We start from the raw sequence: 26,782 nt of genomic DNA on the forward strand, positions 1-26,782 counted from the left end.
CGTTAAAAGTGAATAAAAGCACGAGTTTAGCAATCGATTTATCAAAATTATTTGACTCAAAATTTTCAGATCATGTAAAAATGCATTTCATAATAAAATTAATTTACTAAAATTAAAATTAAAATTTTCAAGTAAACTTTTTAAAATTAATTTTAAAATAAAAATAATACATTTAAAATCACTTTGAAATTAAATCAAATTAATTAATATAATTCCTATGGAACACAAATCGAACTGCATTGATTTCATTAGTCGGCTTTTAATCCGCTCCCACATTATCGTTCTATCATCAATAGGTGTTTGTCAGGAGTTTTATAGATACAAGTATCGTGACAAATACGGGTATCTACAACTAGGGGTGTTAATGAGATGAGACAGCTCACGAGCCACTCGAGATCGGCTCAGTCAAAGCTAGGCTCGTGCGAGTTCGGCTCGGGCTCGACTCGAGAGCCTAACGAGTCAAGCCGATCGAAGGCTGGCTCGACTCAAAAAGCTCGCAAACGGCTCGAACTTGTGTAATTACATAAGATATTGCTCATATTTTATATAAATATTTTATCATGATTATATTTTTGTATCACACATATCAAATATCTCATTGATTTGCCAAATAGTTTTACATATAACCTTCGAGCTTTGTTATTAAAAATATCGAAAGAAAAAATATAAAAAATAAACAGTTTTATATAGACTCGATTTGGGCTCAAGTTTGGCTCGAGCTCGCATTAAATCTCGTAAGCTTTTATAGCTAATGGAATATAAATATTAGTTGGGTTTCAACCAAATCTTAAAGTGATGGTTGAAGCCCAACTAATATTTATATTCCACTAATAACGGGCACATTTTTTTCAAGCTCGAGATTGGCTCGAGCTCAAATTTTGGTTCTTGAGCAAAGTGACAAGCCGAGCAAGGCCAAGCTCGAGCTCAGCTCGACTCGTTAGTACCCGTATTTATCATTGAAGCTAGCGTATACCAAATATCAAGAATATAAGAAACAAAGGTATTTAGCAAAATTCGATTCAATTTCTGATCTAACAATTTATAGAACATCAACGCGACAACAACTCTTTTCATCTAAATTGTCTTAGGATTCACATTATAATACAAGGTTACGCATACAAATCAAAACTACTACATGAAATTTCCATGATGAAAATACATATGAACAAAATTAACCTTTTTAACCTTGTTTCATAAACCGAATTATACTAAATTAATGCAATTGAATCCAAGAACCAGTGCTAGGTACACCTTTGTTATTGACAAAGAGAAGGTAATGACCGGGTGGGGCAAGCTCGGGTTTAGGAGGAGCTTGAACTTGCAAGTGATAGTTACCGAAAATCCCAGGGGTAAAACTGGAAACTGCGAGACTAACGAGCCGTTGATTCATGGAGTAGCCATGGGTGGTGAAAGGTGGTCGGTACAAGGTCACCATGATGTCCTCTTGGTTGATAGTTTCATGACCCTTGAATTGGCAAGTTAAGAAAATTTGCTGACCGTAACCTGCTAACTTCGTGTTCAAGTTAACACTAATTGGCCTAAACTTGTCTAACTTGTCATCCAAGTAAGGTGGGATGAACTTCTCAACGCGAAGTTCGGTTGGGAATTTGACATTTCTGAATCGATAGGCATCGTTGGTGTTACTACCGGCCACAAGAATCTTCGTGTCTGGTAGAACAGCTGAGGTTGAATGGTACATTCGAGGGATGTTGGTCTCCTTAAGGACCCTAAACCTTTTCCCCGCGGGTTTGTTAGGACTATATAGGACCGGGGTTAGGTTAGGCTCCTCGGCAAATTGCCATCCTGAGGCGCCCTTCTGGGCGCCATTTATGAGAAGAATCTCCCCGTTAGGAAGATTCAACATATCTCCCATGACTCGAGCCGATGGCATTTTCTCCATTTCCCATTGAGCATTGGGTGCCAAGGCCTTAATTCTTCCACAAGTGTCCAAAGCGGGCAAATAAATACCCTCTTTATCGGCCTTACCAAAGGCGAGTGGCTGCCCTCCACCGCAAACCAAAACCTCAATATCGACATTGTCTTGACTCAAATCAATTGGGAGCATCGCGCTACTAGCTGAACCGGGGTAATTCCGTGCACCACCGGGCAAATCCGGGTAATTCTTCACAATTCTGTTGTTTTTAACATCAAGCAGGATTGCTCTGAAGTTTGCCAAAATGAAAAGGTTACCATCTGGAGCCATGTGAACAAAAGGGTAAAGATTGTTTTCATGGATATCGGTCGTCTGGAAAAGGAAAGGAAGGTTGATTCTCCCAGGACCGGGTTGGCCTTCAGGTGCTAGAAACTCGTACGAGAACGCCCTACGACCTCCAATTAAGACGAACCGACCATCAGCTAGCATAGTTTGAGTGGCATACCATCTGTTGTCTGCTAATTTTATGTTGGATTCTCTCCAGTCACAATTATCACATCCTTCAATGTATCGAATGGATTTCTCACCGTCTTTCCAACCTCCGGTGCTTACTAGAGTTCCGTCGGGTGCAAGGCCTCCACTTGAGCACCATGGATCCGTCAACACCTAACCATTAAAATCGTCAACATTTGTATAGAGCATGTTTGGCCTCGGTTATCAAAATTGAGTTTTTGATTTTTAAGCTTAATTTTTCAAAAGTGTTTTTGAAAAGCAGAAACAACAAATAGCTGTTTCTATTTCTATGAGCAAAAATATGGATTTTTAGCTTTTGATAATTTTTGTTTAACTCTTAGAAAACGATGTGTTTAGCCAAAAAGTGTTTTTGAGTCTAAAAACACTTTTACAAACTAGGCCAAACACACACATAATTGTATGATCATTCTCATTAATTTTGAGTAATTTTTTTTTTCAAAATTATTTTATTTCTCTTTATATTTGCATAATTTTTTTTATTATTATATTATCCGAACAGTATTTATACATGGATTATTTTACATTCATTTACTGCAATATGTGAGATCATTAGAATATAACTTTTTGAGATTAAAGTTTAAGTAAATAAACTCAAAAATTTTAGATTAAAACTCAAAAACTTTATCTTAATGCTCAAAAACTATACCATCTGATTTACTACATCATATGTATAATCCACTTACTGCAATATGTGAGATCATTAGAATATTAATTGTGTTAATTTGTCAACAAATTTTAAATATTATAACAAAGTCTGGTTTAAGACGACGATCAGTAATGTTATAAACCTTAAGATCAAAGTGCACAATTAATTTACCTTAAGAACTCTAACTTGATCAGCCTCAGGATCATACTCAACCGAGTGCGCAAAGCAATCAATGGCACCGGTCAAAGCAACGGTACGACAATTTGTGGCGGGAAGTTCTATGTCCGATTTACCCAAAGAGGTTGCATCGAACATAATAAGTTTATTATTAGGCATCAATTGTAAATGCATGGCCGATACACCCGAACTTTTTAAGGCTACTTGAAATTGACCTTTATTGTCTGTCTCAGCAATCGAACCCGACTTATCCTTTTCTATAACTTGATGTCCAAATATTAATCCTCCGCCTATAGTATGAAATCCCGGAAAACCAAATTGAAATCGATTATTTTCTTTATTATTATTATTATCGTCCTTGTCGTGTTTTTTGTGTTTCTTGACACCCTTATGAAAGGGTCTGTCATCGGATGGGATTAGATCAAATAATCCTGCAGCCGAGGCAGACACTAAGAAAAGGGAAAGAATACATAGGTGCCTAATCACCAAGGATGAAGACATTATTATGGGATTTTAGATGGAGGAAAAAGAAGAGAAAACAAAAGAAAAATCTTTTGTTTCTCTTTACTTTTTTTTTCCTTTTTTTTTTTTCTTATGGGCTAAAACAACATTTAGCCCCCAAATTAATTATTATTCCTCCACCTTTTTGAATTTTTTGTATTACTTTTTGCTTTTTATTACATTTTTACTTTCTTAATTTGGGAAGTGATTTTTAGCTAATGCCATTAATATTTTTAAGGTGTTAGCTCAAAATAGTTGATGGCTAATACTTTTTTCAACTATTTCTAGCAAAGAAAAGTGATAGATTTAAGGATGTTTTACTTTCAAAGGACAGGGATGGTAAATAAATGCTAGGAATTTGGTGGTGCTCATTATTTGTGGAAAAATCGATTTTTTTAACCTATAATTTTACGGTACATATTAAGAGTTTAATTAAAAATTATTCCCAAGAACATTTCACTATATATGGTAAAAATGAGCTAACACTATATACGACACACAATAAGAATTTAATTAAAAATTAATTAATTAAATCAGCTAACTAAAGTAGTTGACACTTGACATCTACTCGTATATGTTAATATAATAATATGTCCTATTATAACCAAAAGAAATAGATACGAAATAGAACTCTGCTTATTTTTTTTTTTTGTCTAAACCATCCGGTAATCCGAACCACATTGGGCCGACTAATCCGGATTTCGGGGCGTGTCCAAGGATTACAGTATTTAAACCCCTCCCAATCGCAGTTGTGGGGGATCGATCCGCAGACCTCCCTACCAAGCGCAGCCCCATGCTACCACTGCGCCAACCAACGATTGGTACATCTACTCGTATATGTTAATATAATAATAATAATATGTCCAATTATAACCAAAAGAAATAGATACGAAATAGAACTCTGCTTGTTTTCCTCGACAAAAAAAAATGTTTTCCTCAAAAAAGAGATATAAGTCCGTTTATTGCCTTATTGGCATTTGGCATGTTAGGGTATTTTTCTTGCGTAATGAATAATGACATCCTCTTATATTATCGTTCACCAAAATACCAACACACTATATAATACGATCTTATGAGCATCTCCGGTGAAAATTGAAAAGGCAATAAACTTAAGTGTAAATAGTTATATTTGAATTGCTTTAAAAAAATTTGACATATTAATATTTCATTCATAACATTATTTTATTTTAATTTGTCAATTGTCATCATCACAAAACAACATATTACCAAAATAAAAAAATGTAGTTAGATAAATACTGACATGCTTTTATGAACCAAATCTCCATACTCTTCTGTGTAATGGTAAAAGCCCAATCTCAAAGAGCCCAATATGAAAATCTACGATTCATGGCCAAACTCAGCCCGTACAACTAGAGTTTGCATTTCAGCTTTTCGGGCCAAAGCACAGCGGGAAGCCCGGTCACAGCACGAGCCTGATGAACAGTGTGGGACGTCCCGGGTACGGCACGACGGGATAGGGGCGGGCTATGACACAAAAATTGGGAAAACCCCAGGCTCGGGCCTAAGTACAGGTGAGGCACAGCAAGCATGGCCCAGCCCGGCCCGAGAATTGACCCGTTAAAAGTGTGTCGGAGAAATACGGTTGATGGAAATATGGCTGGAGGAACATACTAGCCGTTAAATATGGTGGTGGTTCTTGTTTTTACTACTTTTTTTTTTTTAATAATTTTCAAACTCTATAAATACCACCTTAATTCAATTCATATCTTCATAATTCAATCTAATCTGTTCTATTTATCTTACAAATTACAATTTTACAATATAAATCATTATTAATTTATTATTATTAGAATTTATAAATATATAAATGTCTTATATAAAATAATTAGTTAATTGGTTGAGTTGAATCGGGTTTTATACTACTCAAGTTTTATCTCATCAAGTCCTATAAATATACTTAAACCTAAAGATGATAGTGTTGAGTTCTCTTCCTATATGTGTGTGAAGGCATTGTCCCAAATCGGTAGAAAAATAATAAAGGGACGAGCTTATAAATATAGGTTACTCCTCCTATCACCAATTGGTTTAAGATGGAACGTCACTTGCTTGTGCGCTAGTCTTATACACCTATCTTTATAAGATCGCTGCAGAGAACTCAGCATACAGATCCCTAAAAGATGAAAGGGTAATTAAAAAGATTATTATTATTATTATTTTATTTTATTTTTTATTTTATTTTTGGTAACAAGGGAACCCGCAGACGCTACCTTCGGTGCGCACTGGGTAAACCCTCGTGTGTACGTGATAGTCTGCAAACCACGCATACCAGGTAAGCCACCCGAGGGTGACAGGCTCGAAGTCTATTAGGCATGGACTCAGGCCAAGAATGCTCCACAAGATTTTGCTCTTGGGGAGACTTGAACCTGAGTCTCCTGGGAATTATCGTCAACATATTAAAAGTGGAACAAAAGATAGTTAAATTTTCTTTTAACAACTATTTGGAGGATGTAAGACTGTGTTCTTTTGGACTGAAACTATATGAATTAAACTGAACTTAATGGAACTAAACTGAAGTGAAATAATAGTTAATTTGTGAAGATAAGTCCTGAACTGAACTGAACTGAATGAGGCTGAACTAAACTAAATTGAATTGAATGAAGTTGAAATGAACTAAAATTAAGTTAAAAAGAACATGGCCTAAGTTTTTATTTTGTTGTGGTAGTTAAAAATTCATTTCAAATAGCGTAAATGCTAGGATATTTACTAAATATTTATAAGAAAAAGTAACTAACTTTAATTTTTTATTAAAATAAATTACGTAAATTAAATACTCCCTCTTTTTTTTTTAATTGTCGTTCTCACTTTTCGAGACACTTAGTTCTCTTTTCAATATCTCTCAAAATATATGACCAAATATGTTGAAATGTATACTCATATTAAAGCTCTATTCGTAAGGAATTTTATAGTGTAATTTTTATAATTTTCCGATCAATATATTTTTGTATAAATTGAATTCAAAGTCTCACCTCGTAAATTGAAAACGTCAATTATTTTAGTACAGAGGAAGTAACAAATTTGCTGAATGCCCACATGGGTGGAGTCTAATGGTTAAAACTTTGGTGAAATTCCTAGGAGATTCAGGTTCAAGCCTCTCCATGAGCAATCTTGTAAAGTGTTTAAGGTATGAGTGCATGTCTTCTAAACTTGGATCCCTTCACACTTGATCGGATGGCTTACCTAATACTGTGGTTGGGTCCCTCGTCTCAAAATAGAAACATCGGTTCACGATATCGTGCTCCAATGGATACTAAGCAAGGCAAAAAAAAAAGTTGATTAAAGATCAACACAATTAGGTGATGAGTAAAATCACAGTCAATCCATTAACGCTAATTTGTACGAATGCTTCCCCACTTACACTAACAAAGTCGAATCGATTTGAGAGATGAACAACACGATTAGAAATTCAACCAATATCCAGTGTGCTTCTTTTGCAAAGTAAACATCTATTTAATTTCCTCAAAGTGCTTATAAATCATATAAAGCCAATAGTTTAACTTGAGGGAATACAAAAGTCTTTTCATTTAAGGCTAATCAACCCATGACTCGATAATGTTTAAAGTTCGTCTCACATATTTTAAAAATTAGGAAGAAACTAAGAAATGAAGAGAATAACCGTTTAAAATAATTTGTGTTACGAATACAATTTTTAAACTTATTCTAAACATGTTAGCTTGGTAATAACCTTCCTTGCGTATGTATAAGACCGAATCCGTTCGATTTATAAAAAGATTACTAATCCTTAACTTTTTGAGGAATCCTTGATCATTGGCTGTAAATGGCTGATTTTTTCAATCTTTTCGATCTAGATTACGTAGAAGCAATCATAAAGATCTATAAAACTATATTAAAAGGGTAACCTTAAAAGGCCACGTAGACAAAGCCACATAGGCGAAGAAAAAGTCACGCGTGCATTACGAATGTCACATCTATAAATCTATATAATCTATATTATATAGTTAAAAGGCAACTTAATACATTTAATTTTTTGCCATGCAGAATTATCATAATTAAATTCTATTAATTTATATTGTTAATATTAAGGCTACTTTAATAAATTTATTAAAATTCGTTATAAGGTTTAGTAATATTTTTTTTATGTGGAATCCATAAGATCATGATTTAAATTATAAAAATAAACTAAGAATTTAGTCTCATCATTTAAATCATTCAATTTGTTCATTTAACTCCTTCTTAACCATAAATATAGTAGCTAAAAGGTCTTATATAGTAAATAAAAAAATCTAATAATTTGGATTATAAAGCTACTAATATCTACAAATTTATAAATATAATTATAAGGAAAACCAAAATATCTATCATCATCAATATGTTATATTTTAACTATATAGTTAAAAGGCAACTTAATACATTTAATTTTTTGCCATGTAGGATTATCATAATTAAATTCTATTAATTTATATTGTTAATATTAAAGCTACTTTAATAAATTTATTAAAACTCATTATAAGGTTTAGTAATATTTATTTTTGTGTGGAAACCATAAGATCATGATTTAAATTATAAAATAAATTAAGAATTTACTCTCATAATTTAAATCATTCAATTTGTTCATCTAACTCCTCCTTAACCATAAAGATAGTAGCTAAAAGGTCTGATATGTAGTAAATAAAAAATCTAATAATTTAGATTATAAAGCTACTAATATCTACAAATTTATAAATATAATTAAAAGGAAAACCGAAATATCTATCATCAATAATATGTCATATTTTAATTACATATACAAGATAACTTTTTAAACGACTTTCATGCAAAGTGGAGTTTGTAAGAAAAAAAAATTAATAATAATAATAATAATAATAAATTTATTGCCTTCTTTGTCTGGGGATCATCATCCTCTGGTTGCGTCTGAGTCAGTGGTTTTGGATATGATTCGGAGTTTCCCTCGTGGTACTTTTTGTGGGAGGGATGGTTTCCGTGCCCAGCACCTTATGAATTGTTTGAGTGGCGCTGTTGAGGCTATTTCTGATGAGTTGATCACTTCTATTACTAGGGTGGTTAATCTTTTTCTTGAGGGTCGGTGCCCTCTTGCTTTGGGAGAGTACATTGTCAGCGCCCCTCTCACGCCGCTTGTGAAACCAGGTGGTGGGGTTCGTCCTATTGCTGTTGGCACGGTCTGGAGACGACTTGTCTTATTTTGCTGGTTTACAGTTTGGGGTGGGTGTGTCCGGTGGAGGAAAGATTATCTTACATGCCTTGAACCGGCTCATTGAGGCTCGGGGTGCTGAGGTGGGACTTTCCATGTTACTGGTTGATTTCCAGAATGCTTTCAACCTTGTTGATCGTCCGACCATGCTTCAGGAAGTCCGCCGACGTTGCCCGGTTCTCTCCCGTTGGGTGGAGTTTTGTTATTCCAGCCCTGCCCGTCTTTTTTATGGGGAGCATTGTTTGTGGTCTTGTCAGGGAGTCCAGCAAGGTGATCCTTTGGGTCCGTTGCTTTTCGCTTTGGTTTTGCATCCCTTAGTATGCAAAATTTTGGGACACTTTTGACCTCACTATGCAGGCATGGTACTTGGATGATGGCACCATTGTGGGGGATACTTTGAAGGTGGGGAAGGTCTTGGATTTGATTATGGCGGATGGCCCCCGTTTTGGACTACACCTTAATGTCTTCAAGACGGAGGTCTTTTGGCCTGTTGAGGATCCTCAGAGTCGGCTCCCTGGGGTTTTCCCCCCCTCTATTGCTCGGCCCGTGAGGGGTGTTACAGTTTTGGGTGGGCCTGTCAATACTTGCCCTGGTTTTGGCAGTGAGATTGTGGCGAGGAGAGTAACTAGGACCATTGAGCTAATGAACTTGGTTGCGAGGATTGAGGACCCGTAATGTGAGTTGCTTCTACTTCGAGCTTGTACTGGTATTTCTAAGCTCTATTTCTCTCTTCTTACTTGCTCCCCTAGTGTTTTTGGGTCCGTCCATCTTCCTTTTGATGCTGCTCTTCGTTCCAACTTGGAACGTATCGTCACCGCGTCTAGCCCGGGTTTTGGGGATAGGCAGTGGCGCCTCGCTACTTTCCCTTTTCATCTTGGTGGTCTTGGTGTCTATGCGGAGGGGGATGTTTTACATTATGCTTTTATTGCGTCCCGTTTGCAGTCTGCGGATTTGCAGGCTAAGCTCCTCTGACCCTCTGGTATTGTAGCTGTTGGCCCTGCATTTGATTATGTCGCGCGAGGTTTTACTGCGACTACAGGCTCTGGTATCTTAGGTAACCCTAATGAAATTTCTGCTCCCAAACTTATGAAGAAATTGGCAGACATTTATTTCGCGACGGTTGCTGCTGCCTCAGGGTCTGTTTTCTCTTTGACACCTCGCCAGCTTGCTTTGTGGCAGTCTCAGCAGGGTTCCCACTCCTCTGATTGGTTGCATGCGGTTCCTATCTCGGGGTTGGGTCAGACTATGAACGGGAGGACTTACCGTAGTGTGCCTGGGTATCGTCTGGGTGTTCCGTTATTCACGGTCTCTAGGCCCTGTCCAGCTTGCTCTCGAGTTTTTGTTGATGATGTTTTTGGGGACCACGTTGTTTCTTGTACTGGTATTGTGGGCGTTAAACATCGGCATAACCTCGTCCGTGATACTCTTTTCGACATCTGCTATAGATCTGGTATTTCTGCGGGAAAGGAGGTTGACATTGGTTTGGTTGACGGGCATGAGGGTTCTCTTCGTCCTGTGGATTTGCTGCTTTATTCTTGGGACAGGGGGCGTGATGTGTGCGTTGACTTGACCGGGTCTTCTCCTTTGACTCAGACTGGGATGACGAATTTTGTGTCTGGCCGGGTTGTTGCTGATGCTGCTCAACGTAAGTGTGCTAAGTACAGGGATTTGTGCGCGGCTGCGGGTTATGGTTTCCTTCCCTTCTCTTTCTCATCACTTGGGGAGTTGGGTTCGGATGTTGTTGTCTTGCTCAAGCGGATCCAGAAATTCTCGGTATCTCAGGATGCGGGGGCTCGGGTGGCCGCTTGCATTTTTATTAGACTTAGCTTTGCTGTTGCTAAGGGTGTGGGAGCCCAGCTTGTTTCTCGGCTCCCCACCAATTTCATGTAAACTTTTGTTTTTCAATTAATGATAGCTGCGCGCATCTTTTTATAAAAAAAAATAACAATAATAATAATAATAATGCAAATCTTTTACATACCATTTCTCATTTTCCCATATTTATGTTTATATTAAACTTCATAATAATGAAAAATGGATGCTTTAAAGTCATGAACTTGATCTTTATTTATACCTATATTAAATTTGATAATAATGAAAAAATAATATTTAATAGCCATAAAACGCGTCCTCAATTATTTATATATTTTTTATGGAAGGCAAAATTTGTAAGCAACAAATTTCTTATCTCTATCGTTAGTAGAATGGTATGTGTCACCGATACTATTAACTAACTTTTTTTATTTTTTTATTGGAAGTTTCATTGGGTTATGAAGTGTTTATCATTTAGGTGTTATCAAGATTATTTATTGTGTTAAGCTCTTCCAAGGTAAATACACTTACATCTCTACGATTTGATTATCATTCCCTCTTTTTTATCATTACTTAAGGTGAAACTAAGTTAATAACAATAATATTGCATAAAACAAATTCCACTATTATTGTGTTACTTTTTTTTAATAAGTATGATTTATTGAAGAAAGAAGATTATAAGGAGAAGTGAAATACTAAGATTACTTAAACAACTATATTTTACATACTAACTAAAGATTGGTGACATCAACGTAGAATCGTGGATGATTAATAATTTTTTGAGCATTTATTATATATATTTTGAAATATCACAAAAAGGTGAAAAATTTGAGGGGATGCCATATCATTTTTTGTATAATATTGTTTAATAGGTGAAGTATTCGGCAATAATGATCCAATTATTGTTCAAGTTGTTGCTGCTTTAAAATTTTTAGTTCCGCAATTTATTATTGTATTAGCTTCAATTTTATGGGGGTATGAAATGTTAGTTTTGTTATAACATTTCAAATTGTGTGTTTTATGTTATTATCAGAATTGTTGATGAAATTTTGATATCTAATTTGTGAGGGTGCTCTATCTTTGGGGATCTTTGTTTGATAATATAGTTTTGTTTAATTTGATTATATGAATACTTATATTATTAATTCATTTTAGCTTGCATTGAGTTACTTTAGTTTTGATAGGGGTATCTTAGTATATCTAATGTATGAAATTTTAATTTTTGATAAACTGTTGTATAAAAGACTAATTGAATTTATACAACCCTTAAAACATGAAAACCGTAAATTGAATTGATCGTAGTATGTTATTGTATTAAATCACTAAAGTATTACACTAGAAACAGAACAACCCGTGAATTTCACGGGCCACAAAACTAGTTGATAAATAGAACCATCTGATTTGATTCGTTCTCAATAGCCATGATATGATCATCTTAGGGTGATCCTTTTGTCGACGGATGCTCTTATTACATTCGTAGTCTCTGAAGGATGAGAACCCAATATATAGCATCTACGTCGAGAATTCAAGTATACGTCATTAGTCTGATCCTTTGTAGAAACTGTTGAGATAGTCAAGTTGGAGTTAGTTACACTAACCTAGTTAGTATTGCTTAACTATAGTTAGTGAAGTAGTTAAAGTAATAACAGAATTGTGTATATATACTCAACCAAACTCATAATGTAATTTAAGATAACTGAATAATAACAACCATATTCTATTTACTCTTGGTGTATTACTCTCTAGATATTTCTAGGTTTGCATCAATGGTGATCAAGAGGTTCATCTTCTTCACATGGTATCTCGAGCTACAGGTTGCGATTCTGTGTTTCTAAACCTTTGATTTCTACTATTCACAATCGCAGGTCATTTCTTCGCAATTGTTATTTCAATTGCGTTTTTAATCACTCTTCAATTTCGTATGATCAATCGTCTGATTGTCTTTGCTTCCGCATCATAATTGCTGTGATTTTCATTCTAATTGATGTTAATTTCATCATATTCTGATTATCCAGCTGATATTTTCAATCATGATCATGATTCTCTGTTTTCTGTTACGAATTTCTTCTTTTTTCTCTGAATTTTCTTCATAATTCAGTTTATTCTTGTTATCTTTCTCACATATATCACAAAAATCCTAAAAATTAAGCGTTTTCTTTCGTTTTTTTTTCTACATTACAAAATTCTTGGTAATTGTTGATCTTCATCATGCCTGATTCACCACATGATGATTCTGCTGATTCTTATGACGCATATGATGATTCTCTCTATGTGTCTTCTTCTGATAATCATAATCAACGCCTTGTTGATCTACCGTTTGATGGAACTGGTTTTCTTCTTTAGAAAAAGGATGTTTTAATGGCTTTAGCATCCAAAAACAAAGAAGGTTTTGTTACTGGTACTTATCCACAACCACCTCCCACAGATAAAACATACAGAAAATGGCGTAGTTGTGGTTTGCTTGTCCTCAAATGGATTCTTAACTCTCTTCATAAGAAAATCAAAGAAAACATGATGTATGTTACTAATTCTAAAGAACTGTGGGGTGAGCTTGTTGAGAGATATGGTCAGGTCAATGGTATGGAATTATATCAGCTTAAGAAGGATCTTAATGCCATCTCTCAAGACAATCTACCTTTGATTGATTACTATGGAAGCCCGAAACGCACTTGGGAAGAGATTGATGATCTTGACCCCGTTCCTATGTGAACTTGTGGTGCCTTGGATGCTTGTTCTTGTCACCTCCTGAAGAGACTCATTGATCGTGAGACTCAAGGGGAGCTAATTCAACTCTTGATGGGCCTCAACAACACATATGACAATGTTAGGTCACATGTTCTCACCATGGATGTCATGCCTACTCTCAACAAAGTTCTAGGTCTCTTGCAGAAAGTTGAGAAGCAGAAACAGATAGTTATTTTTGTTGAAGCATTGCCAGAATCTAGTGCTTATACTAGTGTTAAGCATGAGTATTATTACTCTAATTATTCTCACAAGAAACCTAGGGTTGAGGATGTGGATGAGAAAGCTAAGAAAGTCTGTACTCACTGCAAGAAGAAGGTTCATCTTATGGACGACTGTTATCAGCTTCAGACCTGCACTTTCTGCAACATTCTTGGTCACATTCAACAGCATTGTTATCAGTTCAAGAAGTACAAAGTTTCTCAGGCCAAGGCTAACAGGAGTGGCCATTCCAATCAGGGCAGAGGTCGGGGTAGCTTCAAAAGAATGGCTAATAATGCTGATACTGCCTCTTATGATGATGATTACTATGAGACTGCTATGACACCTCTACAGCAAGAAGACTGTCTTGACCAGGATGAAGATCTTGTTTCTGGTCTTGTGGATACTATCATAGAGAGGGTCCTCAGGAACATCTCTAAGAAATTTCCACCCAATGGCAATTCAGGTGCTAGTACTTCTGCAAGGACTGCTAATAACACATATTCCATGAGCTTCTCAGGTATTTCTGAGTCTTCTCATGCTTATGCAGTGTCTAATTTCATGCATGCTTCTAGTTGGATTATTGACACATGTGCATCTGACCATATGACTGCTAATTCAGCATTACTAGATGACATCTGTGACTTAGATAAACCCATACTGGTCTATTTACCAGATGGTACTACTAAGTTAGTGCATCAAATTGGCATCATGCATCTTACAGAGCATATCACCTTGCATAATGTGTTTATTGTGCCTGGTTTTAAGCAAAACTTGTTGTCAGTAGGGACATTGTTAAAACACAATGATATGACAATTTATTTTTTCCCTGATGAATATTGGTTCCAGGACCGTTCAAGTAGAAAAGTGTTAGCCAAAGGCAGAAAACAAGCTGGCTTATACAGGATTACTGAAGACTTGGTGTCTAACAGGAGCACTAAAGTCCATTGTAGCCTAAGTTTAGGTCTAAATACATGTGTTCAGTCTAACAACTGTAATCAGAATACTGATATTTTTCTTTTGCATAAGAGACTAGGACATACCTCTATTGACAAGTTGAAACATGTACCCGATTTTCAATCATGTAATCACAAGAGTTTTGACTGTCAAGTTTGCATTCTTTCTAAACATCATGCTTTACCTTTTCATAGAGTTTTTCTCATGCTACCTATTCTTTTAAATTGTTCCACATGAATGTATGGGACCATATAGAATTCCAACACTCATAGGGGCAAAGTCTTTTTTGACCATTTTAGATGATCACATTAGAACAACTTGGACCTACCTGATCCAATCTAAACAGGAAGTTCAATTTCTCATCAAAGCTTTCCTAGTATACATAGATACCCAATTTAATGGTAAGGTAAAGATCATTAGAACTGATAATGGGACAGAGTTCATTCAAGGGCCTTGCAGCAAGATGTTTACTGAGAGAGGGATACTGCATCAAAATAGTATTGTTGGTGTCCCCCAATAAAATGGTAGGGTAGAACGTAAACATAGGCATCTGTTAGACACAGCTAGAGCTTTGAAAATACAGTCTAATTTACCCATCAAGTTTTGGGGAGATTGTTTGCTCACTGCCACATATCTTATCAACAAGATGCCCATGGCTTTACTGAACTGGAAAACACCACATGAGGTCTTGTTTGGTGAGATGCCCAGATATGATGATCTCAGAGTTTTTGGGTCCCTTTGTTATGCTACTGTGCCAGCTAAATTGAGAGATAAGCTGGGTTATAGAGCAAAAAGATGCTTGTTTTTGGGCTATCCTTTTGGGAAAAAGGGGTATAAACTGTATGATCTAGAGAAGCACATTGTCTTTGTGAGTAGAGATGTGATTTTTAGAGAACATATTTTTCCCTATAGGCAGTCCATTCTCCATGATAATCTTGCTGCTTCTGCTCTTGATAAACCTCTTATTAGCCCTGGCACTATCCCTCATAGAGTCAAGTCAGGCCGTTCACTCCAACAGTTCCAAAATATATGGAGTGACCAAGGACCTGACAATGAGGATCCTGCTGACATACTTGACACATCAGATACACAAATGCATAATTTTTTTGTATAACTTAGTAGATACTGAAGAACAATTACATCATGTTCCTTCTACTGCTCCTGATACTGATTCTTTTAGTCAGATTATGATCAGTTACATTCTGATCTGAATAAAACTTCTGATCATAGTCAGTTAGTCTCTGACAATGACCTACTCAGAAGGTCTGACAGGGTCAGAATCCCTTCTTCTAGATTCAAGGATTTCCATTGTCCTGTAAACAAGAAGATTTCTAAGAACAAAGATAAACACACTAGTCTACATACTAGTGTTCTTGAAGAGCTTTCTATGTTTGATCCCTCTTATTTGGCATCTCTGTATAATGTTCTGTCTGAACATGAGCCAACTAGTTATACTCAGGCTAGTAGGGATGAGAGGTGGTTAGAGGCTATGAAGAAGGAATTGGATGCCCTAGAAGCAAATAGGACCTGGGTACTTACAGATCTCCCTCAAGGAAAGAAAGCTATAGGATCCAAATGGGTGTATAAAATCAAGCATAGAGCAGATGGGTCAATAGAGAGGTTCAAGGCAAGGCTTGTTGCTAAGGGTTATACACAAGTGAAGGACAAAGACTACAAGCACACTTTTTCTCCAGTAGCAAAACTTGCCACTGTAAGGACACTCATTGCTTTGGCTTATGCTAAAGCCTGGTTATTACATCAATTGGACATAACAATGCCTTTTTTCATGGCTATTTAGATGAGGAAGTTTATATGCTACCACCACAGAGTTACAAAACTGAACATTCAGGCCAAGTTTGCAAATTACAAAGATCCTTGTATGGGTTAAAACAAGCATCCAGGCAATAGAACATTGAATACCAAATACCTGTTGAGTCTAGGCTTCATTCAATCCAGATAAGACTATTCCTTGTTTACAAGGGTAAATACTGATTCAAGCTCTTTTCTGGTTACCCTGTTATATGTTGATGATGTAATTTTGACTGGAGACAATCAGCAAGAGATTCAACATGTGAAAGATGGACTTGATGCCACTTTTACCATCAAGGACTTGGGTTTGATGCGATATTTTTTAGGTTTGGAGGTTGCAAGGAATGAGTCAGACATCACTGTGAACCAAAAGAAGTATACCCTTGATATAATCAAGGATTTACATATGGAAGACTGTTCTCTAGCAAGCTTTCCTTTGCCAAAGGGTCTCAAGCTCATCATAGACCAAGGGGAGCTACTGGAGGAGCCAGAATCTTACAGAAGATTGATTGGACGTCTGTCATACCTCAATTTAAGCAGGCCAGACATCTCCTATGCTGTACAACATTTAAGTCAATTTCTGACTCAACCACGAAAGCCTCATATGCAAGCTGCTATTCATGTGGTAAAATATATCAGACATACAGTTAATGCAGACCTGTTATACCCTGTTGTCAACAATCTTCACCTTAAAGACTATAGTGATGCAGATTGGGGTCAATGCGTGTTTAGTAGTAGATCACTAAGTGGATATTGTATTTTTCTAGGAAATTCTCTTATTTCATGGAAACCTAAGAAGCAACGGACTGTCAGCAAAAGCTCTACCGAGGCAGAGTACAGATGCATGTCATACACTGTCAGTGAGATGGTGTGGTTGGAAAGGCTTCTTGCTGATCTGGGTGTTAAAGTACAGCAGCCAATTGACTTGTTCTGTGATAATGTTGCTGCTGAACACATTGCCAGAAATCCAGTGTTCCGCGAGAGGACTAAACACCTTGACATAGATTATCACTATGTACAGGACAAGCTAAAAGAAGGGTTCCTCACAACTAAGCATGTGAGATCAAATATTCAACTAGCTGGCCTAATGACCAAACCTTTGGGTACTCAACAACACTTTTATCTTTCAGAAAAGTTGGGTATGAAGTTTCTTTCCCCAAGCACATCTTGAGGGGGGGATATTGAGCTAGTGTCATCTTGAGCTTCTGTCCATCTTGAAGGGGGCGTGTTGAGATAGTCAAGCTGGAGTTAGTTACACTAACCTAGTTAGTATTGCTTAACTATAGTTAGTGAAGTAGTTAGAGTAATAACAGAATTGTGTATATATACTCAACCAAACTCATAATGTAATTTAAGACAACTGAATAATAACAACCATATTCTATTTACTCTTGGTGTATTACTCTCTAGATATTTCTAGGTTTGCATCAATAGTGATCAAGAGGTTCATCTTCTTCACAAAAACTACCCGTAATAACAAACTTGCAAAATGGATATCATAAAGAGATTCGTTTTTCTTGACCATGCTTCACCTATAGATTAATTACAACGTATAAATCTCTCAGCCTTCTATTTATATTGTTCTTCAATTGTGTCGTTTGTAGCACCCATAAACAATAGTACTCATACAAGCTAAAATAATTGTACAAAATCGATTAATATTCTTGGAAGACCTTGTTTCGACTTCCAAGCGTTAATGTTAGGTTCGATGTATGATTAAAAAGCAAAATAATATAATAAGAAAAAAAGTACTCGTATTTTTTTTTTTAATTCTAACTAGGACTACTACTACTTATTCCGTATTACTCATTTCGTAGTATTAGTTAAGCCTCGGATCCAACTAAGACAAAATTTATGTGATATCTTTGAATTTTGCCACATCCAATGTTTTAAGTTTGTGTACATGCTACTCTTGAGTTTAATTTCTCCGTACGTCCTTTTCGCCGTTATAAAAAAAATTCAAATGAACATAACTTTTAAACGTTAATTTGGAATCAGATAGGTTTTTTTTTTAAAAAAATGATTATGTCGTCAAGATCTATGATTTAAGAAAAAAATTCTCAACCGTTATTTTCTATGGTTTTTTCTATGAAAATTGCCAATCAACTATAATTCCGCTCTTAGATTTTAATTTCGAATGACCATTAACGGTTTATCAAATTGTAGATCTCGATGAGGTAATCAATATGAAAAAAAATTGGGTAATTCTGAATTTTGTATAAGTATTATGCTCATGTGAAGATTTTTAGAACGATAAAAAAGTCAACATTTTGGCTTTGTTTGGCAAAACATTTCAGTTTTAGTTTATTTGACCAAAGTAGCTTATTTGACCAAAATTTCAGCTACCTGATTCTTTTGCAAATATTTGAATTGATAAGCTGCTTATTTGCCCAAATAAGCTACCCGAAATGAAATGCTACCTCATGTAGCATTTGAGAAATCGTATACCTGAAATGACTAATCTTCCATTTTTTACCCATTTAATCTATAATATTAAACTAGTTTTGTGACCCGTGAAATTCACGGGTTGTTCTATTTCTAGTGTAATACTTTAGTGATTTAATACAATAACATACTACGATCAATTCAATTTATGGTTTTCATGTTTTAAGGGTTGTATAAATTCAATTAGTCTTTTATACAATAGTTTATCAGAAATTAAAATTACATATATTAGATATACTAAGATACCCCTATCAAAACTAAAGTAACTCAATGCAACCTAAAATGAATTAATAATATTAGTATTCATATAATCAAATTAAACAAAATTATATTATCAAACAAAGATCCCCAAAGATAGAGCACCCTCACAAATTAGATGTCAAAATTTCATCAACAATTCTGAAAATAACATAAAACACACAATTAGAAATGTTATGACAAAACTAACATTTCATACCCCCATAAAATTGAAGCTAATACAATAATAAATTGCGGAACTAAAAATTTTAAAGCAACAACAACTTGAACAACAATTGGATCATTATTCGAATAATTCACCTATTAAACAATATTATACAAAAAATGTTATGTCATCCCCTCAAATTTTCCACCTTTTAGCCATATATTTCAACAGTAGGCCTCATGAGAGACCGTCTCCCACTAATTTAGTAGGAGACATAATAGGAAAAAAAGAAATTCAGTGGGTCCCTCACCCCATCATGTGAGAGGTCTCTACTGTCTCTCCGGAGTTTTTGTGATATTTAAAAATATATATAATAAATGCTCAAAAAATTATTAATCATCCACGATTCCACGTTGATGTCACCAATCTTTAGTTAGTATGTAAAATATAGTTGTTTAAGCAATCTTAGTATTTCACTTCTCCTTATAATCTTCTTTCTTCAATAAATCATACCTATTAAAAAAAAATAACACAATAATAGTGGAATTTGTTTTATGCAATATTATCATTATTAACTTAGTTTCACCTTAAGTAATGAATAAAAGAGGGAATGATAATCAAATCATAGAGATGTAAGTATATTTAACTTGGAAGAGGTTAACACAATAAATAATCTTGATAGCACCTAAATGAGAACAAAACAAACACATACGCGAAATTGAAAATGTGATGAACATTTCATAACCCAATGAAACTTCCAATAAAAAAAATTAGTTAATAATATCGGTGACACATACCATTCTACTAACGATAGAGATAAGAAATTTTTTGCTTACAAATTTTGCCTTCCATAAAAAATATACTAAACAATTGAGGATGCGTTTTATGGCTATTAAATATTATTTTTTCATTATTATCAAATTTAATATAGGTATAAATAAAGATCAAGTTCATGACTTTTGAGCATCCATTTTTCATTATTATGAAGTTTAATATAAACAAAAATATGGGAAAATGAGAAATGGTATGTAAAAGGTTTGCATTATTATTATTATTATTATTATTATTGTTATTGTTATTGTTATTGTTATTGTTATTGTTATTGTTATTGTTATTGTTATTGTTATTGTTATTGTTATTGTTATTGTTATTGTTATTGTTATTGTTATTGTTATTGTTATTGTTATTGTTATTGTTATCGTTATCGTTATCGTTATCGTTATCGTTATTATTATTATTATTAATTTTTTTTCTTACAAACTCCACTTTGCATGAAAGTCGTTTAAAAAATTATCTTGTATATGTAATTAAAATATGACATATTGATGATGATAGATATTTTGGTTTTCCTTTTAATTATATTTATAAATTTGTAGATATTAGTAGCCTTATAATCCAAATTATTAGATTTTTTATTTACTACATATCAGACCTTTTAGCTACTATCTTTCTGGTTAAGGAGTAGTTAGATGAACAAATTGAATGATTTAAATGATGAGAGTAAATTCTTAATTTATTTTTTAAATCATGATCTTATGGTTTCCATACAAAAATAAATATTACTAAACTTTATATGAGTTTTAATAAATTTATTAAAGTAGCCTTAATATTAACAATATAAATTAATAGAATTTAATTATGATAATCCTACATGGAAAAAAATTAAATGTATTTAAAGTTGTCTTTTAACTATATATGCACGCGTGGCTTTTTCTTCGCTTATGTGGCTTTGTCTACGTGGCCTTTTAAGGTTACCCTTTTAATATAGTTTTATAGATAATTATCACATCCTTTTACGTCATTACCAAAATCAGCTACATTTTTAGCTAGTTTGTCAAACACATTTTTATATAATCAGTTGCCTTATAAGTTCCTAATTTTCAGCTACCTTTTCAGGCTTCAGGTTTCAGCTACCTTTTCAGTTAATTTTGTCAAACAAGCAATTGTATGAAAATTAATTCTTGATGATACCATATTACCATGTGCACAAATCTAAAAAATTGAGTATCACTTGTAAAATGACAAAGTTTAGGAATAACACGTGACTTTTAGTTTAAAAAATTCCCTTTGAATGAGTGCATTATTTGTGTTGATATGGTGTAAAGGGAAATACAAGATAATTTTGATGTTATGGCTTTATTGGGTTCGACCTCAAGTCATAAATATCACCTCTTATACTTTATCAATTAAACTAATTGTCATCTGCTTAATCTGTTCTTTTTGGACTTATAATATAAACTTCTCTGTATATATGATATGATAAGATAAAAAAGAAAAATTAAGTCCCCTAGAAATCTAGAATTTAATTGGGCATGCCCATGATGATAGTTTGAGTTATAGTATTCCATCTAAGTAAAAAGGTAGGCCATGCTTGCTCTTTTAGGTTAAACTTTACTTTGACATTTCTTACTGGTAGAATTCTGAGAAATATAGCTTTAAATAGTATATTCACTCTATTTGTATAGGATAGTGATAGGGCGCCACCCGGTGACGCCCAAATTGGGCGCCACCCTCTCACAACCTTTTTTTTATTGAAGGGGTCCCCACTCACCCCATGTGAGAGGGTGGCGCCCAAATTGGGTGTCACCGGGTGGCGCCCTTTCATTTTCCATTTGTATATATATGAAGATTTTTTTTCAAAATAATAATATTATTATTAATATCCTTTTTTTGGTTGAAAACCTTTCATATATAAGACCACTTTTTTAGACTCTAGTTACAAATCAAACATGAGAAATGATAAGATCAAGATTTCTATTTAAAATCGAGAAGACGTGTCTCATAACATATTTTTTTAACAAAATTATTTTAGAAATGGGAAATGCTATATACAACCCAATGGGTTGTATTTAAGATTTAATATCTTTTCAAATTTGGTATTAATTTAAAAATTAGAGAATAAATTACACATGAATCAATGCAATTAATGCATATTTTAAGTGTTTATTTACCTTTTTAGTTTCTTAAATACAACTCATTGGGTTGTAGTTATCATAACCCTTAAGCCCAACAAAAATAATTTCTCACTATTTAGCATGTTTGGGTAAGAAGGGCGTAAAAGTATTTTTATAAGTTGTTTTACAATGTCTTATTGTTTTCAACTTGTCCCAAAATAATTAAATAGATATAGTTATATGTTTGAGTATACTCCAAAAATATTATCTAATGACATAAATTTCATAAATCTTGCATAATTTTCAAAAATTCATTACAAACGACGAAAATGACATATATCGTAAAATACCAGAGTAGATAAAGTAATTCACTATATCAAAAAGGTTTTTAATATATGTTTTATAGCAAAATCATTAAATCATGATACCCTACATTTTTATCAAATTAAACTAAATTAATTATGACACTTTGTGCTTTGAAAATACTTTTTTTTTTTAAATCAAACTTATGAAAGTATATATTTGTTTAATCTCACTGTCTTAAACTGTATGTATAATAATCTTGTGCATGTGATTTAACCAAGTGTTGTAAAACCTAATTCAACTAAAGTGATAATTTAAGCTCCAAATCTGGTTCTTCTTTTCCAGATGATGATGACTCTAAATTCTGGCTGCATGATCCATTTGATTCGAACAAATTATGTCTTATAGTATTTTCCTGAAAATGCGAAAAAAAGAGTTAATAATAAATTCGAGAAATTCTTATTTCCACCAAGTTTACCCTGTCGTCATAACCGTCTTAGGCTCTTAGCATAACCTAAGCAGAATAAAAAAAACGAGGTATTTCATTGGTTGGGATATACGATGATCGGCGTAATTTATAAAGGGAGTTTGTAATATATATACCTCCACATGACTTAGAAGATGCCTTGTAACCAGACCTTGTGGTTGCATGTATTGTTGATTCTCAGCCATTATCACGGGAACATTATTATTCGAGTTCCATCTATTGAAAAATAAAAAATAAAATAAAAACGACTAAGGAAAAATTAAGTAAAACCTACTGTATTTATTACGGAGTATGATTGTACATAGATTAATGGTAAGTCTCGCTTAAGATGGAAAATTTTATTTTACAATTAAAACTGGTCAAGTACTACGGTAACAATTTAAATAGATGAGATAAACTTTTGTTATTGCCTAGACTATCTGTTTTGTCGTCATCTATTTAAATGATTAACAATTAACCCGTTCTAAAATATTTGTCTTAAATAAGAATTTGTGATATTTTATAAGAGAGATTTTTATCATATCAAAATAAGACATAAATCATGAATTAGTACATATTCTAATATAGTACAATTCATACCTAGTTGTCATAGGTGGATGAGATTCACCAAATCTGATGCTGCATGTCCTTTCCATATGTTCCCCAACTCCCATCTACAATTCAATTCAATTTATTCATGATCAAATTTGATATGCAAGGTCAATTATTAATTAACGATCTAATTATACAATTTGAAAGACCTCAAAAAATGTAACATATACAAGCCTATGCATGATAAGATTAAGCTCTGACTACAACTAGCACAATTGGCGGTATAATTTATGAAATGTAACGGCTATAGGTAATAGGATTAACGATTTAACTGTAAATGTAATCAATTCAACCAAAAATTTAAGCAGATGATTAGAGCCTAATCTATGATTCTGTACCTTTATAGTAAAAGTGAAAGATGAGAAACTAATTGCCTACTTTCGATGCATCCAAATCCACATTTCTCCCATAAAAAAAAACTACAATGTGATCGCTATTTACTTCTTCCATTTTTTTTTTCCGTTTACCCCCATTTTTTTGAGTCGAAATTTAAAATATGGTGATGGTTGGAAAAAATATAGGGCAGTACATAATAATTCAGGATTATAATCTGATGAATAAACTGTATGATTTTAAACTTTTGTTTTAATATTGCCCGGCGCCTAGGGTTCGAACTGTGCACTGTACAATTGTACTAGATAAGTATTTCATAACATTGCCTGCATACCATTCCATTTGTGTAAATCCGTCTTATACAAATATTTGTGTTAAATTAGTATTGTGTAAGGCGGTTTTACATTACTTAGTTGTAAAACGGATCTAAAAATTATTTGTGTTAAATTATATATACTTCATTATTAAATGGATATGAGATATTAATTTGGATGTGCCTCTATAATGACTGATAATTAAATTATTTGGTTTAATTTGTTTCGATCGGTTTGGTGCGACAGCAAATACATACCATCAAAGTTTGCGGCTGAATACTTAACAAATTTTATTTCAAAAGGATCATTTATCTATCTGTATTATTATTACACTAATAATTAATTAAATTAAATATGTAAAACAATAGTTTAGGAAATTCCTAGCCCTATGAGGAAAATATCACCTATGACAACTCAGAAATTATAATGAAATAAAATTAGACATATATATACCATGAAATTATTTGGATGATGGTAGCCATATGGAAATGGTGAACATGAAGGCGGTCCGACGAAACCATATGGTATTACTGGTGGTTGCAACGCCGCTGCTTGCATCCTCATATCCTCATGGACATGCTAAACAATCATCATATACACCATACAAAATAAAATAAAATAAAATCAGTCAAAAACATTCAAAATATCATTTCTAATTTTTAAAAAATTAGAAACTATATATATATATATATATATATATATATATATATATATATATATATATATATATATAAGAAGAATTTAACGCGAAAAATACCGGAAAAAGAGGACTAGGAAAGGGTCCAGTAGGGAAACCAGGATGATGATGAAGTTGAAGAAGTTGTTGTTGTTGTTGTTGTTGTTGAGGGAAAAATCCACAATTAGCCATTTGAGTATGCAATCTAATTTTCTCTAATTGAGCAACACCAAGTCCTCTTTGAGGTTGTTTCGGCTTTTCCGAATTACTATTATTATTACTACTACTATTGCTACTGCTCTTACTCTTACTCTTATTTTTCTTCGACGACGAAGAAGATGATGACCCATTAGATCTTTGATCATTTCCCATAATTTTTTTTGGATTTTGATTTGATTTGAATTGAATTGTTCTTATTTTGTGATAAAAACATACAAAGGAGATTTATAGTAATTTGACTTTGAATTTACCCTCTTTATAAAGCTTGTGCTAGCTGTGATGATCAAACTTGTTTAGTAACGTTTGCTTGAATATCAGATTTTGTAGATTTATTGGTATTTTTGCAATATCATTTGAGCAAGAATCTTATGCGCTCTCTTTCTCTATTTTTTTCACTATCTTGTTAATTAAGGATATTCTTAGAGAAATCCATATATATTTTCATTATTTTTGGGGTTTTGTATGGATTTTACATATTTAAGTGTATGTGTATTTATACTATGAATTGTCAATTGTCATCAAGTATATTTTGGTGAAAAAAATATTATCTACGCACTACGGTCAGTGTATCACGTCATCGTACATCCTACTCAATTATGAATATTTTTGTTCGGATCTTTGTTATTAATGAGAACCGTTGTCAATTTTATCATTCTCGATCATTGGTCAAGGATGTATAATAACGTGGTACACAAGATATACATTTTAAGACGAGAAAATCCCTTTCCGAGTTTTAAGATATATAATACTCCGTAGTATATAATTTTGATACTAGTGTATCTTATTGAAACGCATTGAGATTATGATTTTCTATGTATAGAAAATGCTTATATACTTCTATGTATATAGCTTTAGATCTTATTTTATGAAATTATTGTTGCTACTCACTGTTATTCTCTCCGTCCCGGTCAATTGTTGTCCTTTAGTTTTGGCACAAAGATTAAGGAAAGACGAGGGGGTCAATTACAAAATAACAAGGGGAACGAATTGAGTGTGAATAATCAAATTACTTGTCAAATTCATTCTTAAAATAGAAATGACATCAATTGACTGAGACACCCAAAAATAAAATAGGATAACAAATGATCGGGATAGTGAGAGTATTTCACAACGCAATATAAGGCAAATATACAAGTGTATTTAAGTGTATATAATTTGTATGATTTATTTTTCCTTTTTTTGCTGATATGATAAAATAAATCTATATGATATTCTTATTATCCAATGTCCCCTAATTGAGCAATATCTAGCTGCTGTATCGTGGTAAGTTCCAACGAAAGAATGATATGCACATCACCCTAAAAGAGTGTTTGTTTACATGGTTTACAACTATTACACTCTCATTGCAAATTATTCTCATTTGTAACGATAGTAAACAAGAATTTGTGTTCAACTTGTTATATACCTAAAAAAAACAGGTTGAGATTACATATGGAATAATCAATACAACCCTGTTTAGTAAACAACATAGAATTCAGGTTAAAAATTAGATTGATAAATCAACATGCTAAAGTGTGTTTGATAAAACATAGATCGATTTGGTTAGCAGATTGATGTTATTCTACTGTTTTTCAATATTCACTAATACATGATTTTAAATTTAATAAAATCTGTTATTTACTAATCAAACACGTTTTTTAACTCCGCTAATAAAATGTGACGATCAAGCACTCAAAC

The 26,782-nt window shown here is 33.5% G+C and overlaps 2 protein-coding genes across 2 annotated transcripts; both read right to left on the reverse strand.

Annotated features, from left to right (window-relative positions):
* Window positions 1-1,003: 1,003 nt before the first annotated feature.
* On the reverse strand, window positions 1,004-3,871 carry LOC141597286 (aldehyde oxidase GLOX1-like). Its single transcript, XM_074417683.1, has 2 exons — window positions 3,225-3,871; window positions 1,004-2,539 (listed from the first exon to the last, which is right to left on the reverse strand). The coding sequence occupies exons 1-2, from the start codon at window positions 3,729-3,731 to the stop codon at window positions 1,214-1,216; spliced, it is 1,833 nt and encodes a 610-aa protein (XP_074273784.1). The 5' UTR covers window positions 3,732-3,871; the 3' UTR covers window positions 1,004-1,213.
* Window positions 3,872-22,786: 18,915 nt separating this feature from the next.
* LOC141595728 (protein SPEAR1-like) lies at window positions 22,787-25,258 on the reverse strand. The gene is made up of 6 exons (XM_074415693.1): window positions 24,968-25,258; window positions 24,664-24,789; window positions 23,526-23,625; window positions 23,343-23,406; window positions 23,089-23,188; window positions 22,787-22,900 (listed from the first exon to the last, which is right to left on the reverse strand). The coding sequence occupies exons 1-6, from the start codon at window positions 25,256-25,258 to the stop codon at window positions 22,787-22,789; spliced, it is 795 nt and encodes a 264-aa protein (XP_074271794.1).
* Between the last annotated feature and the right edge of the window lie 1,524 nt (window positions 25,259-26,782).

The sequence above is a fragment of the Silene latifolia genome, chromosome 8, assembly GCF_048544455.1.
Source record: "Silene latifolia isolate original U9 population chromosome 8, ASM4854445v1, whole genome shotgun sequence".
Lineage (NCBI taxonomy): Eukaryota > Viridiplantae > Streptophyta > Magnoliopsida > Caryophyllales > Caryophyllaceae > Silene > Silene latifolia.